The sequence below is a fragment of the Trichechus manatus genome, unplaced genomic scaffold (assembly GCF_000243295.1).
Source record: "Trichechus manatus latirostris isolate Lorelei unplaced genomic scaffold, TriManLat1.0 scaffold00073, whole genome shotgun sequence".
In the NCBI taxonomy this organism is placed as follows: domain Eukaryota; kingdom Metazoa; phylum Chordata; class Mammalia; order Sirenia; family Trichechidae; genus Trichechus; species Trichechus manatus.
The window spans coordinates 2,242,766-2,258,943 of NW_004444009.1; the positions used below are offsets into that span (position 1 = coordinate 2,242,766).

At 40.1% G+C, this 16,178-nt stretch overlaps 1 protein-coding gene and 1 pseudogene across 1 annotated transcript in view; one reads left to right on the forward strand and one right to left on the reverse strand.

Moving 5' to 3' along the window:
* LOC111818970 (myomegalin-like) overlaps nucleotides 1–16,178 on the forward strand; it is a 157,579-nt gene that overhangs the window by 64,364 nt on the left and 77,037 nt on the right. Inside the window, exon 3 of the mRNA XM_012556661.2 lies at nucleotides 4,861–5,012. Coding sequence (XP_012412115.1) covers nucleotides 4,861–5,012 — 152 coding nt within the window. The remainder of the gene's footprint in view (nucleotides 1–4,860; nucleotides 5,013–16,178) is intronic.
* Nucleotides 2,326–3,079, reverse strand: LOC111821249 (high mobility group protein B1 pseudogene; annotated as a pseudogene).

The following is a 16,178-nucleotide window of genomic DNA, read 5'->3' on the forward strand; positions in this document are numbered from 1 at the left end:
TGGATGAATTTATGTCTGGATTCTCATTTCTGTTCCATTGGTCTATGTATGTGTTTTTGTACTAGTACCAGGCTGTTTTGACTACTGTGGTGGTGTAATAAGTTCTAAAATCAGGTAGTGTGAGTCCTCCCACTTTGTTCTTCTTCTTGACTAATTGCATATACTTCTGTAGCATATAATTCCCCACTTCCCCAACACAGTGCAGTAAATCATAGCTGAAACACTTCAGTAAACTTTTTACACCTTTAATAATTCTGTAATTGCACGATAAAAGTCACTTCAAAAACAAATTCTGCCACTGAAATTAAATCTCAGTATATTACGGTAAAACTTCTGAAAGTCATAACCTGTGTAAGAAGGAAACCTGTCGGAGAAGGAAAACTCAAATATTTTCCACTAAACTGAGTGATAGAAAAGTGCTAAGTTTGCACCCTGTCAAAGGCAGAAAACTTCAAGACCTGGAAAAACAAGGCAGTCCTGTCGAGTTCCGGCTCTCACAGGTTTCACTCTGTATCTATACCCTAATATACCGATAGAGCTCGGCTGCTAACCAAAAGGTTGGCAGTTTGAATCCACCAGCTTCTCCTTGGAAGCGCTATGGGGTCGTTCTACTCTGTCCTATAGTGTTGCTATGAGTCAGAATTGACTCAATGGCAATGAGTTTTTTGATTTTTGTGAATATACCACTAAAATGGGTATAATCATAGTGTCAACCTCATAGGTAAAGTTAAGTGAGAAAAATGCTTAGTGCAAACCCAATCAAGTAATAAGCACTAAGTAAATCTTAGTTATTATTATTAATATATTCATAATAATATAATAATCATTACTGCACTAATCTTAGCCAGAAACTTACTGATTACAAAACCAAAGTGACGATAGTTCTCTTTTGGGGCTCATTTTTCACAAAAACTTTTTTTAATTTTATTGTGGTGAAAATATACGTAAAAACATACACCATCTCAACAATTTCTACAAGTAAAATTCATTGACAGAAATTTTTCATCCCGTGAGATTTTCCTCCTTGCTAAGTGAGTTTCCTTTGTGGAAATTTTTTAACTTGAAGGTGTTAAGGACTTCAGAGCCACTTAAAATTAGCATTTGAAACTGTGTATGTTAAATCCACAAATTTTATGGGTCTACCATAGTCAAAAGGAGTCCCTAGGTGGTACAAATGGTTAAGATGCTTGGCTGCTCTCTGAAAGGTTCAGAGCCACCTTGGAAGAAAGCCCTGATGATCTACTTCCGAAAAATCAGCCGTTGAGAACCCTATGGAGCACAATTCTACTCTGAAACACATGGAGTTGCCATGAGTTGGAATTGACTTGAAGGCAACAGAAAGAGACCATAGTCAATATTTTGAGCATCAAGATCCTCCATTTTGAGGTAAAGACTGAAGGACTAGGGCTGAAATGGAAGAGAAATGGAGAAAATGCCTACTAGAGGCAAGATACCAGGTCGGGTACTTTCATTCACTATTTCATTTGATCCATATAAAAGCTCTTTGAGATAGGTTTATTATCCTTATTTTTACAAAGGCAATGAAGCTCTGCAATATTAAGAGATATGCCTGAATTCTCACAATTAGCAAGTGGTAGAGTCAGGATTCAAATCCACGCTTCAAAGGTGCTGCTCTCTCCATTAAATCTCAGGAATCTCACTGTAATGTCTTACTGTTCTGTTTCATCAAATTCTCTTCCATTTAACAGCCTATTTAGTTTCACCTAAATATGGAGGGAATCATTCTTTCTAATTTCTTTTAATAAAATAATTTGTATTTGCTTAGGAGTATCAACAAAATGGGTGCAACTTATTATCATTATTATTACAGTCTCAGAGTAGAAAGCAGAAGAGAACAATTATTTTGTACAAGCTGCATCAAAGACAACTGAAGATGGAAAATGTACCATCTCCATATATAATAAATTCATGCAGTGCACTGATAAAACCTGCTTTAAATTTCTCTACCAGTTTACAACCTCCATGACATACCAGGCAAAGTTAGTGGCTATTGAAAATACCATTAAGGACAGGGCTATCTAAAGACACATTTGATAGTATGTTAATTTCATTTTTTTTTAAAAAAAGAAGGTATACAGTGTACAGTTTAAAAACAAATCATGCAGTCTTATATCTCATCTTTTTTCTTTAAAAACAATAGTGTAATGGAGAAGTAAAATGCTTTCTAAACCCGTTGCTGTTGAGTCTATTCTGACTCATAGTGACCCCGTAGAACTGCCCCATAGGGTTTCCAAGGAGCCGCTGGTGAATTCGAACTGCTGAACTTTTGGTTAGCAGCCATAGCTCTTGAGCACTGGAACCACCTTATTTATCATCATCATTTTGCTCTTCATCTTTATCCTCTTGTTTTTGCTCTTATCTTCCTGATCCTTTTTGGTCTCCTTCCTATTTCTTCTTTTCCTCTTTTCCCCAACCTTGACAACCGCCCCTCTCTTTTCCCCTGCATCAGACTTTCCTTTAGACCAGAATATAGCTATAGCCTTTATATATTTTTCTTTATCTTAACAGCCTTTCCTACCCCGCCACCCCTTTTTAAGGCTGTTTATTATCTGCAGCAGTTATTCTTCATTTCTCTCATTTCCTTACTACATCACAACGGAAAGACCAGGATGTTATTGTTGTTGTTAGGTGCTGTCAAAGATATTGTTGAGGATATTCTCCTGTAATTTTTGGGTAATACTTGGAACAAAACAAGAAAAAGGCTGAAGGAGATCTTTTGGGTACATTGGGACCCTTGAATCAATCGATCAATCTCTGTTTCACTTTCTCTCTCTCTCTTTTTTTTTTCCACCTCACAGGGGGAATATAGGTTTTTGTTTCTCTTTCATAATGGGCCTTGTTCACCTTCAACATGTCTTCAAATTTTCCTTTCTTTTTGAAGGCATGTGTTTCCAAATTTCTGAGCACTTTTTAGAAAATTCTGAAAAGTTCATTGAAGCATCTGGGTATTTTTTCTTGTGCTCCTTCCGGCAACTTGGGGAAAAAAAGAAAGAAAGGAAAGGAAAAAACCATAAGGTGGCATTTTGCCTCTTGGCTCCTTAGGATCTCCTCTGCCCATGTTCGGTTCATTTTCCACCCAGTGCTCGTCTTCCTCTTACTCGCCCGCACGCTGTCTATGGAGCCCGATGTTTTGTGATGGCTATCATTCTTTGTGATTAAAAAAATATGGTTTAGTAATAGGCTCACTGCTTCTTTCTGTCAACCAAAAGAAGATGTATGTTTTTATTTCTTCCATCTGAGTCTATAGCCCCCACTTAAATCTGAGGTGCTCTTTGTGCCGTGCTTGACTGAAGCCTTGATTTTTCATTCTTTCAAAATGTTGCTTCTCAGAGACAGGCATGAGGTTAGTTAGTAGCAGATTATCCTTCACTAGGTTCTCCCAGGGCAATAGTTCTGTTGGTTAATGGAATATATTGTGTCTCTGCTTCTTTGCCTCCATTCTCCCGACTAGACCTGTTACAATCCTTTAGCTGCTAAAATATCATACTGCTAAGAAGGACCAGTAGAGAAAACATGGGATTTTGAAACAGAGAGCCTGGCTTTGAATCCTGGTTCTGCTACTTCTTAGCAATGTGATCTTGGGCAAGCAAACTTTCTGAACCTTTATTTAATCATCAGTAAAAGGAATATAACAACCACATCTATTTCACTGGTTGCAGTGACTTTATAAATAAAATAATCTATGTGAAAACATTTTGTAATTTGTAATGCCCTTTAAAGATGTTGGTTGTTACAATTGTTATTATTCTTAAATAGTAACCTAAAAGATTCTCTGTAGATTGATTTGAAAAATAAATTTTAGCTAGTAGTTTAGCATTTTTTAAAGGCGTATTTTGATTATCTTTTGTCATGCAACAAACCTCTTCAGAAGTTAGTGGCTTAAAATAGGGATCAGCGAACTATGACCCGTGTGCCTATGGCCAATTTTTGTAAATAAAGTTTTATGGCAACACAGCCATTCGTTTACTATTGTCTACATCTGCACTGAGCAACAATGGCAGAATTGAGTAGTTGTTACAGAGACTGTATGGCCCACAAGCCCAAAATATTTACTATCTGGTCCTTTAAGAAGTTTGCCCACTGCTGGCTTAAAACTGCAATGATTTATTATTTCTCAAAATTCTATAGGTTGCTAACCAGGGCAAATGACAGCAAGACAGACACTGGGTGACTCTGTGGACTCTGTGCCTCACTGAGGGAAAATGAACTAAACATGGGCAGAGTCCATCCGAAGAAACCAAGAGACAAAATATCATCATATGTTTTCTTTCTTTCTTCTGCTGGTCTCACCTAGGATCACTCAGGTGGCTACCGTCATCTGATGGCTTGACTGGAGCTGAGGTCCTTGATGGTCTTATTCACATGTCTAGCAGTTGGTGACGGGCATCTTTATTCCCCTCTACTTGGCCTCTCCTCCTCTTCCTTGCTGGGCTTCTTCACAGCCTGCTAGTCTTAGGGTTCCAGAAGAGATGACTGGGAATGTAAGGTCTCTCAAGGCCTAGTCTCTGGAATTTATACAAGGGTGTTTCCGTCATAGTCTGTTGTTCAAAACAAGTCACAAGGCCAACCCAGATTCAAGGGATGGAGAAATAGGCTCTACTTCTTAATGGGAGGAGCAGGAGCATCACACTGCAAAGGAACATGGATACAAACCAGAGTGACTCACTAGGACCATTATTATAATAAGATCTACCACAGTCTACATTACGTGAACTGTTTCTATGAGGCCTACAATTGATTTATATTTTGCAGAAACCAAATTGTGTGGAATGTGCAGGTTAGAATGATCATAGTGCCATTATTATATAAAAGTTTTTTGTTATTCTCTTTCACCGACAGCTTTTCTTAGGGACACTAAAGATCAAGACCCTCCACCACAGTCACATACCTGGAGAGATGGTGAAAAATTCTCCTTTGGACAGACACATTCCTTGAGAGCATTTGAAAAACTCCCTCAGGTGCAAACCCAGGCCCTTAGAGACTTTGAGAAGGTAAGTCACATGGGTGGATAATTGTGACCCTAACTGGAAGCAGTACCATGGAACAGTAATGTTCTTATATAAATATAGCCTGTAGATTAGACTGATTATGGGCAGTGTTGTCATAATGGTGTCTCTGTATGCTCTGTTAGCTTCATGTTGGGGGCTGTGATTCATGGACTATTGCCTGTACCAATGAATTCTGTGTTACCATTTATACCGCTAGTTTACTTCTCATATAAACTCAGTAAGTTTCAATGGCACCATGTGAATCTGTAGCTGGATGATAGTAAGCCAAGGAGACCCAGTCCAGTCTGCTACCATTACATTTTCTGTACTGTCTGCAGTATGAGGTAACTCAGCCCCAACAGTTTTCTTCTCAACAAGAATCAGACAATGTTGCTTGGAACTCCTGTCATTTTGATGTCTTTTTTTGTGTGTTGTTCACAGTTTCTTTGTTCCAGTTAATTTTCTGTGCTAAATCTTTTTTCTTTATGTCTTTTCATCTTTTTAATTGTTGTTGATTTTGTGTTTGCCGAGTCTTTATATTTTTCTGTATTTTTATTTTGAGGTGTAGGATTGTTAGTTTCCTTTGTGGTTACCGCAATATTTACCCCAATTTTTCTAAGTTTATACCAGTCTTTTATTTCTTTATATCGCCTTGACTTCCTCTCCATATGAAAAATCTATGTCTACATTTTTTAAGTCCCTCTTTTTTGTTTTAATGTTGTCATCTTTTACATACTGACATCTCTTTCCCTATTTTCAGTGTTTTAGCTTTGGTTTATTTTTGTGACTTCCCTATCTGGGTTGATATCTGGTTGCTCTGTCCTGTGTTCTAGTCTTGGGTTGTTATCTGATGTTAACTGATTTTCTAACCAGAGGACTCCCTTTAGTATTTCTTGTAATTTTCGTTTGGTTTTTACAAATTCCCTAAAATTTGTTTATCTGGAAATGCCCTAATTTCACCATCATATTTGAGAGACAGTTTTGCTGGATATATGATTCTTGGCTGGCAGTTTTTTTCGTTCAAGACTTTATATATGTCATCCCATTGTCTTCTTGCCTGCATGGTTTCTGCTGAGTAGTCCAAGCTTATTCTTATTGACTCTCCTTTGTAGATGACTTTTCGTTTATCCCTAGCCTCTCTTAAAATTCTCTCTTTATCTCTGGTTTTGGCAAGTTTGATTATAATATGTCTCAGTGACTTTCTTTTGGGATCTACCTTATGTGGGGTCGGATGAGCATCTTGGATAGATATCTTCTCATCTTTCACAATATCAGGGTAGTGTTCTGCCAACAAATCTTCAACAATTATCTCTGTATTTTCTGTTATCCCCCCCGTTCTGCCACTCCAATCACTCATAGGTTATTACTCTTGATACAGTCCCACATAATTCTTAGGGTTTCTTCATTTTTTAAAGTCCTTTTATCTGATTTTTCCTCACATAAGTTGGTGTCAAGTGCTTTATCTTCAATCTCACTAAGTCAGACTTCCATTGCCTCAATTCTGCTCCTATGACTTTCTATTGAGTTATCTAATTCTGAAATTTTATTGTTAATCTTCTGGATTTCTGATTGTTGTCTCTGTATGGATTCTTGCAGCCTGTTAAATTTGTCATTATGCTCTTCTCTAATCTTTTTTAATTTCTTCTATTGCGTGTCCTGCATTTTGCTTAATTTCCTTCCTAATTTCTTGAAGAGTTCTGTATATTAATCTTTTGTATTCTGCCTCTGGTAATTCCAACACATTTTCCACCTTTGGAAAATTTCTAGATTCTTTATTTTGGGAACTTGCTGAAGCCATCATGGTTTGCCTCTTTATGTGATTTGATATTGACTGTTGTCTCTGAGCCATCAATAACTTATTATATTTATTTATTTTATGTTTGCTTACTGCGTCCTAGCTTCTTGTTTTGTTTTGATATGCCCAAATAGGCTGCTTATATAAGCTAGTTTGATTATTGGCAACATTGAAGCTCTAATGTCCTGTCACCAGGTTACTCGGTATATGAGCTCAGGAGTCCACTCAGTTCTCTTGTATGGATTTAGCTTAGGTGTCCAGGTAGATAGCCACCAAGTGTGGGGTGTAGGCTCTCACCTACAGTCCTAGACAGGCATGGGTGATTGGTGTAGGCACAGGCGTCTGGCTGCAGCAGGGGGACACACTCTGAGCATGGCAGGTGGCTGACAGCTGCCCCTGAGTGTCCAGGAGGAAGGCGTGTTCCTATTCCCTAGAGCGCATAGGTGAGTGAGTTTTGCAACTGGGCTATCAGCACCCAATGCTGTTGACTGTAAGGACTGGGGGGCACCCCTTATTCTTGGGCCCCTATCACAGGTGGCTACGTGGTGTGGGTGGAGCCACCAGTCCTCAGGCCCCTGAAGTGGGTAGGTGAAGACCCTGCTTAATGGGCAGAGCAGTGTCAAATGTCACAAACCTGCCACTTCACAGCTGAAACAGTTGAAGTTAGACTGCAGGTGTATACCCTGTTGTACTGCAGTAATGTGGGCCTACAGTGTTGAAATGGGCCCACACAAGTTTTTGCAGGGGGAAAGGCACTCAAAGTCCATGGATCAGCTATGCCTGTGCCTAGGCAAAGGAGCTGTGCCTACCCTGGGTTCCTGGCTTAGGGGAGCCGCCAGTTTATTTTTTCCCTTGTTTGTTAATTTGTTCATTCTCCAAGGCTGGAAGAATGACTCAGGGTTTGTGACATATCCTACTCCCAACCCAGGGGACTCGGCAATTACTGAAGCCATTCTGGGACCCAGTGCAGAGCAGAGAGCAGGGAGGTAAATGGGAGAGAGGTTTTTCCCTAAGGGGGGTGTTTTTGACCCGTGTGGTAGGCAGTACGCAAGTACTTATCTTTCACCAATGGAGGGCTGCTTCTTACTGCTTCTGGGTGGCCAAGTAGACTCTCTGCCACTGGGTCTCTCCAGGTGTGGAAAGCGCGCCTCCCGAGCACTGCTGCTTGCTTGCCTCACTGCTCACCCATGAGCTGATCAGGCCTGAAGGGCTCAGGTTCTCGCCAGGTCAGGTCTGGCAACTCCTCACTGCTTCCGAACCATCTCTCCCTCCAGCTACCACTCAGTCTGGTTCCTCAACTTTATCTTTGATGTTCAGGGCTCCTAGATTGTCATATATAATCAATTCACTTGTTTTTTTGGGTCTTTGTTGTAAGAGGGTCCACCGGAAGTGTCTGACTACTCCACCATCTTGGCCCCGCTATGCTTGGAACTCCTGAATAAACTCTTGAAGTATTCTGCCTCTTGATGTGTTTGTCATTGGATTTGGTCAAAAGCAATTACTGATACTGTAATACAGGTCCCCAGCTCCTGTGCTCTGGATGGCTCCAGGAACTCTGTTCAATAGAACCTGTTCAGTGACATTTAAATGGCCCTGAAAGATGGACCTTGGATTTCTTACACCACTATGTTCTAAAAAGAGAAACAGCTCTTTGGTGACCCCTGGGGGATGCCCAAGGATCAGGTCACATACGAGTAATGTGAAAATAGGTCCTGAGATAATTGGACTTCTTTCTTACTTGAACTGATAGCTTTTGACAGATAATAAAATTCCATTTAAAAAAAGATTAATAAATCAGTGTTGACATGGATTTACCCAGACCCATTAAGCCATCTTTTCTTAATTTCTAAATAGAAATGTTCTGCTAGGACTTAATGTACATCTTACCAGATATTCCTGTGGGTAAAGAATATGTTCCATGTAACATGTGCCTGAGAATTAAAAGCCTACTCTTCTTCTTTTTTGTTCAGAGTTGTCATGGATACTGTTAAAAAAAAAAAAAAAGACACCAAGTTTGTAGAAATATTAAGTGGCTTTGGAAGACTAACCCTCTGAACAGCTGTGTGGTGCTGGTGGTTGGAGTGGGGGTGGTAACACTACCAACCCCTTTCTCTTTTTTCACCTTTTGGATCTGCTACAACATAGAAATGGTGAGCAGAGCTGCAGAGCTTGTGTGAAGTATTCTCTGAAAGATAATCTGCCCACCCCATTTTCCTCTTGGTTGAAAGATGGTCTGGAACACAGGCGTGACGGATGTCACCTCCACTGGTGGGATGAATGGCCAGATGCTGCAGGGAAAGGGAAAAGAATGGGTTGGGGTGGGAAGTGAGCAGGGGCCAGCTGAGTTTCAGATGTGGAGTCCTAGGTGCTTTTCTCTTAAAACTCACGTCTGATATCACTCATTAGGTCTTACCTCTCAATTCTGGGAACCACTGACAGAAATCAAACTAGGAAGTGGAGAAAAGGCCAATAACAGATATTTTAAATTTCTCCCAAGCATGAAGTACTAAATGGATAACAATGAAGATATGTCACACTTCTTTTTTTTTTCTTTTTATTGTACTTCAGGTGAAGGTTTACAGAACAAATAGTATCTCATGAAACAGTAGTACACATATTGTTTTATGACATTGGTTAACAACCCCACGACATGTCAACCTTCTCCCTTCTTGACCTTTTTTTTTTTTTGGTGAAAATATACATAGCCAAAGATACACCATTTCAAAAATTTCTACATGCACAGTTCAGTGACATCGACTACGCTCTTCCAATTGTGCTGCTATTCTCACTTTAGATGAAGGTTTACAGAACAAAATAGTTTCTCATTAAACAGTTAGTACACTTGTTGCCCTATGACAATGGTTAACAACCTCACAACACATCAACACTGTCCTTACTCAACCTTGGGTTCCCTGTCACCAGCTTTCCTGTCCTCTTCTGCCTTCTAGCCCTTGTCCCTGGACTACTGTGCCTCATTAGTCCCATTTTGTTTTATGGGGCTGTCCAATCCCCGGCTGAACGGTGAACGTCGGAAGTGACTTCATCACTGAGCTAAAAGGGTGTCCAGGGGCCATACTCTCGGGGTTTCTCCAGTCTCCTTTAGGCCAGTAAATCTGGTCTTTTTTGTGTGTGTTAGAATTTTGTTCTACATCCTACTCCAGCTCTCTCCAGAACCCTCTGTTGTGATCCCGGTCAGAGGAGTCAGTGGTGGTAGCCGGGCACCATCTAGCTGTGCTAGACTCAGTCTGGTGGAGGCCTTGGTAGCTGTGGTCCATTAGTCCTTTGGACTAATCTTTTCCTTGTATCCTGTTCTTTTCATTCTCCCTTGCTCCCGAAGGGATGAGACCAGTGGAGTATCTTAGATGGCTGCTCACTGTCTTTTAAGACTCCAGACGCTACTCACCGAGGTAGAATGTAGAACATTGTCTTTATAAACTGTGTTATGCCAATTGAGCTAGGTGTTCCCTGAGACCATGGTCCCCACAGCCCTCAGCCCAGCAATTCAGTCCCTCAGGGAGTTTGGATGTGTCTGTGGAGCTTCCATGACCTTTCCTTGTACAAGTTGTACTGGTTTCACCAGTATTGTGTACTGTCTCACCCTTCACCCAAGGTACCACTTATCTATTGCCTATTTGGTATTTCCCCCCCACCCCTCCCATCCCTGGTAACCAACAAAGATTGTTACATTTTGTGTGTAAACTTTTTCATGGGTTGTTACAATAGAGGTCTCATACAATATTTGTCCTTTTTTGATTGACTTATTTCACTCAGCATAATGTCCTCCAGTTTCATCCATGTTATGAGATGCTTCACAGATTCATCATTGTTCTTTATCGTTGCGTAGTACTCCATTGTGTGTATGTACCATAGTTTGTTTATCCATTCATCTGTTGATGGGCATCTAGGTTGTTTCCAACTTTTTGCTATTGTGAACAATGCTGCCATGAACATAGGTGTGAGATATGACACACTTCTTTGTCAGAAAAGTCATTACCAGTAAACTGGGCTATGCCTTTGTGCTCACAGGTCTGTTCATTCTTGTGTCTATTCATCCATTCTGTAGACTTGAATGACAGCTTCTAGTATATGAAGAGCCTCCATGGGAGATCTTGAAAATTAGAGGGAACATTGGTTAGAAAAAACATGAAGGATAGAGACACATTCCAATGCCCCATCCTAAAAAATGGTAACATACTAAATAAAATCACATCATGTCTTCTGTGATGTTTATAACATGCATTTGATGGCCTTCAGATAAAGGAATGGGAGTTGTACTCGCAGAGAGGGGAGGAAGGGAAAGGTTTCATGCCAGAGAAGGGTAGGATCCTCCAGGGCTTCAAGAAAGTATCAAAGAGATACAGTCCTGAGCTGCATGGCCAGGTATACATCTTTATTTCATCCATCCATTCATGCAGCAAACGTTTATTGATCACTTAAATAAAATTAAATAAATTACTGTACCTGACCTGAGATAGCTATAGTCTATTGGGAAGTACAGACATTCATACTGATAATATCTGCAAAGATAAACCGTAGTTCCCCAAACAAGGTCATAAACATCAGTGCAGGGGTTAGGACATCAACATATCTTCTTGGGAGAAACAACTCAATCCATAACAGTCTCCAAAGCTGAGTTAGATTTTACCAGACAGAGGGGAACTTTTAGGGAACGCAAGAGAGGCATGTTTATGGACTGAGTCTGAGAGACTGTACTCGAGGAAGGTAAGGGAGAGCAGTGAGAACAAGCAAAGAAGTAATATTAAAGGTATTTAATCAGTAAAAATAATTGATCAGTAATGTGATTGTTTCTAAAATGTTTGCGGATGTAGGATATTCTAGGGAAGAAAGCTTTTCATTCCAGAGTAAGAGATACCGGACTGAAAATGCAAATACAACACATGAAACCAAAGCATAATTGATCAATTAACAAATGAGAACGACAGCATCTTTCTTCACTATGTTGATGCAGGAAGAAGGGACAAAGATGGCAAAACTTTGAAGACACAAGATTTTCTTAGCATGGGTGGGGTTGGGCGTGATGGAACGTGAGGAGGGAGGAATGTCAGGTGGCAGCCACACAGATGACCCTTGTCATGGTTTGAATTATGTCCCCCCAAAAATGTGTATATCAGTTTGGCTGGGCCATGATTCCTGGTACTGTGTGATTTTCCTATATGTTGTAAATCCTGCCTCTATGATGTTAATGAGGGAGGATGGGTGGCGTTGTGTTAGTAAGGTAGGACCTGATCTACAAGACTGGATTGTGTCCTGAGGCAATCTCTTGAGATATAAAAGACAGAAGTGAGCCGTGAGACAGGGGGACCTCATACCATCAAGAAATCAGTGCCGGGAGCAGAGTGCGTCCTTTGAAGAGGGGTCCCTGCGCTGAGAAGCTCCTAGTCTGGGGGAACACTGATGAGAAGGCCGAGAGAGAGAAAACCTTCCCCTGGAGCTGACACATTGAATTTGGGCTATTAGCCTACTTTACTGTAAGGAAATAAACTTCTCTTCGTTAAAACCATCCACTTGTGGTATTTCTGTTATGGCAGCACTAGATGACTAAGACAACCCTGTTCAACTTCACCTTGCTAAGTGCAAATTAAATTGTTATTCCAAGGTATGTTCGTTAGGTTGAGGCCAATAGGTAGTTTCCCATGATGTGTGGAAAGTTTTGCTTAGCATATGTGCTTCATACATATATTTTGAGTGAGTGAGTGATTTAATTCATTAATGTTTAAACCTTATCAGCTTTGTGATGAAGGGGCTTTTCCCCCAGAGTATTCACTGATGGATCTATAGACTCTTTCCACATCTATAAATTTGAGCAGTGGTCTCATAAATTGCATTTCATAAATTACCTTATTTTGTCTTTACAAACTTCCATAAAGCATTATTGTCCCTGTTCTTCAAATGAGGAAACCAGAGCTCATAGAAGTTGTGACTTTTCCAGAGTCATAGAGTACCCTGATTGGAAATTTTAATCGGTTGTCTTTGGTCTCACATATTCAGATCATGGTTGACAAATATAAGTGAATTGGATAGATCTATTGCCACAACTGCACAAACTACTCAAAATGCTGTCCCCTTGAAGGTGGGTCAGAAATAATTTTTACAGAAATGTTTACAAATGGCCATAGTCATGTGTTGAGAAAAATTCCTTCCTATATGCTTTCTCATTGATCACAGGACCTGCCCCACCTCCCAGTGTTTCTGAATTGAGTGAGATTAGGGCGGAATACTAGCTTGGAGTTACCGTGAGTCAGAATGGACTCAATGGCAATGGGTTTTAGCATTTATTGAAGAGTCCCTGGGTAATGCAAATGCTCTTGGCTGCTGACAAAAAAGTTGGAGGTTTGTGTCCACCCAGAGTGCCTTAGAAGAAAGGCCTGGCGATCTACTTCCCCAAAATCAGCCACTGAAAACCCTATGGAGCACAGTTCTACTCTGACATACATGAGGTCACCGGGGTGGATTATCCAATAGGCAAGGTAATATTTCACCTTGTCAGATTCTGCTTCTAGATATGCTGGCATCTGTTTCTCTTCCAAATCCCACAGCACCTTCCTACAGAATCAAAGCCTCTTTTCAAATTTACAATCTCTGGGAAAATGAAGAAAACCAAAGACACAAGGGAAAGATTAGTCCAAAGGACTACTAGACCACAACTACCACAGCCTCCACGAGACTGAGTCCAGCACAACTAGATGGTGCCTGGCTATCACCACAGACTGCTCTGACAGGGATTAACATAGAGGGTCCTGAACAGAACTGGAGAAAAATGTAGAACAAATTCTAACTCTCTCTCTCTCTCACACACACACACACACACACACAAAAGACCAAACTTACTGGTCTGACAGAGACTGGAGAAACCCTGAGTATGGCTCAGTAATGAAGTCACTCCCGAGGTTCACCCTTCAACCAAAGATTAGACAGCCCCATAAAACAAAATGAGACCAAATAAATAGGCACACCAACTCAGCGGCAAGGACTAGAAGGCAGGAGGGGACAGGAAAGCTGGTAACTGGGAACTCAAGGTCGAGAAGAGGAGAGTGTTGACGTGTCGTGGTGGCAACCAATGTCACAAAACAACGTGTGTATTAATAGTTTAATGAGAAACTAATTTGCTCTGTAAACCTTCATCTAAAGCACAATAAAAAAAAAGAAAGAAAGAAACAAAAACATTTACAATCCCTGACAGGGGCGGATGACAGAGTAAGCAAGGTAAGCTGAGCTTACTTGTGCTTACTTACTAATCTGTAGGGAACAATTTTACAAAGATGTGGTGGTGAAACTCATGTGATCTGGTCATGCTTACCCTGCCTATTGGATAATCAGCCCCTGAAGGGTTACCATAAGTCAGAATTGACTTGGCAACTGATTTGGCATTTATTGATCATTTTCTATGTGTCAGGTACTATTCTAAGTATGTTATTTCAGTTAATGCCTCCAACAACCCTAGGAAGAAGGCATGACCATTACCCCAATTTACAAATGAGGAAACCAGGCACAAAGAATGACAACTGTACTTGCCCAATATCTTGTAATTGTAGGCCTGAAAATACCAGTCATTTTTTGACTTAAAATAGTGAGTACTTTCCAGATTGGGGAGCTCAGCTGGTGAAAGTTTGGTGCTCATGAAGGTGGTAGCTCAAAACCATTCATTTCTTCTATTTAAATTGACACAAATTGCAATTCTGACCAAACTTCTGTCTTCCCTAGGTAAACTGTAAATCTACTTTTATCTCCCAATATTCTGAATCACATGCTTTCCACTTCATTAATTCTGAACTGCTTGTAATTCATACTTCCATGTCTTTGCTACTGCTGTTCCTTCTACCTGGAATGTTTTTTCTCTCCTGATTTTATCTGGTTAAAAGTTTCTGCTCAGGTGCCTTTTTCTTTCTTTTTAAGAACTCCTTTCCATATACTCAGACTCTAAGTTCTCAGGGCGGAATACACCTCTTGCTCCTTCTTTTTTAATCTCTAGAATAGTCAGAAGTGACTCAATGGCAAACAACAAGAATCTAATGTAATGTCCAGTACACCGTGAGTGTTCAGTAAATATTCATCAGCTGAACTAAACTTGGTGAAAAGTATTGACGATTAGGCATTCTGTTGGGTTTATATTTCCCCTGGCTTCCACTCAATATTCACAGTAAGTTGAATGGTTCTAAGGAGGGAATTAGTGTGTTAATTGATTAGGCAAGATGGGAAGCTGGGAAGTTAAGAAATGTACATTCATTTTCAGTGGTAAGTTCAAAGGGAGACATTTTCCAGCTAAGCTAGGATGATAAAATTAGAAATGTAAAGAAAAAGAAGCAGAGACTGTTTAAAGTAATATTAGACAGGGTTTTTTTTTAAGGAGATCATAATAGTAGCTAATAATAATAAGTAACATTTATTGAGTGTTTTTTATATGCCAGGCACTTCTCTAGGCGTTTACGTATTTTATATCAATTAGTTTTCAGTTAATTTTCCTAACTTATGATATAGATATTATTATTATATCCATTATACCACTAAAGAAACCAAGGCTCAATTAACTTGCCTAAAGTCATAAAGTGTAAAGCAGAATCAAGATGACTCTAATAATTCCAAGGTTCTTGGGGAAATGAGAGGACCATTCAGAAAAGATGAGATTGCATTGGTGGAATGTGTGCAGTTTGGATTTCATATAATCAAAATGGCAGATGCTACAAAAAAGCCATAGCAGGGTTGGGGAGTCTGGCTGTGATGTCAAGAGGGACCTCCACTGCCCTGTCCTGTTTACACCTATTCTAACAAAGTCTTCTTTAACACAAAAATGCCAGCAAAACCAGCTGCAATGTTTGTCTATTTATAGTCAGAAGCCAGCTTGCCCTGGCATTATGAATCCAACCACAGTGAGTCAGCCTGTTGAGTCTCCACCCATCCTGGCAAACTTTTCCACTTGGATCTTGAAATCTGTGGGTTAAAAAATAAAAGAAGTTTTAGAATAGGAGGCTTTTTACCTTATGGAGAGCTGAGTTATCACAGGCTGGGCTTCCTGTCCTAGTTTATGTGGATCTGGGTCATGTTGCTGCTTCCTTTAGGTTCAACGATTTCAGTGTTTCTTGAGTGTTTCTCTGTAATTACTGCCATGGTAAATGAATGCTGCTAGTGAAGTTCATTTTTTAAAAAATTGGCATTTATTCTTCCAAAACCACAGTGCCCAAAACGTACTAGTCTTGTTTTCACTGGCGTCTGGAGACATTCAGAAATTTGTTAGATGGGAAGGAGAGGATCTTAAACTTTCAGCATTCACAAGCACAATTTTTTTCTCCTTTTTTTTTTTTTAAATGTGGCTCTTCAGAGGGCTCCCACACAGTCATTCCACAGACCTTCAGCAGTGT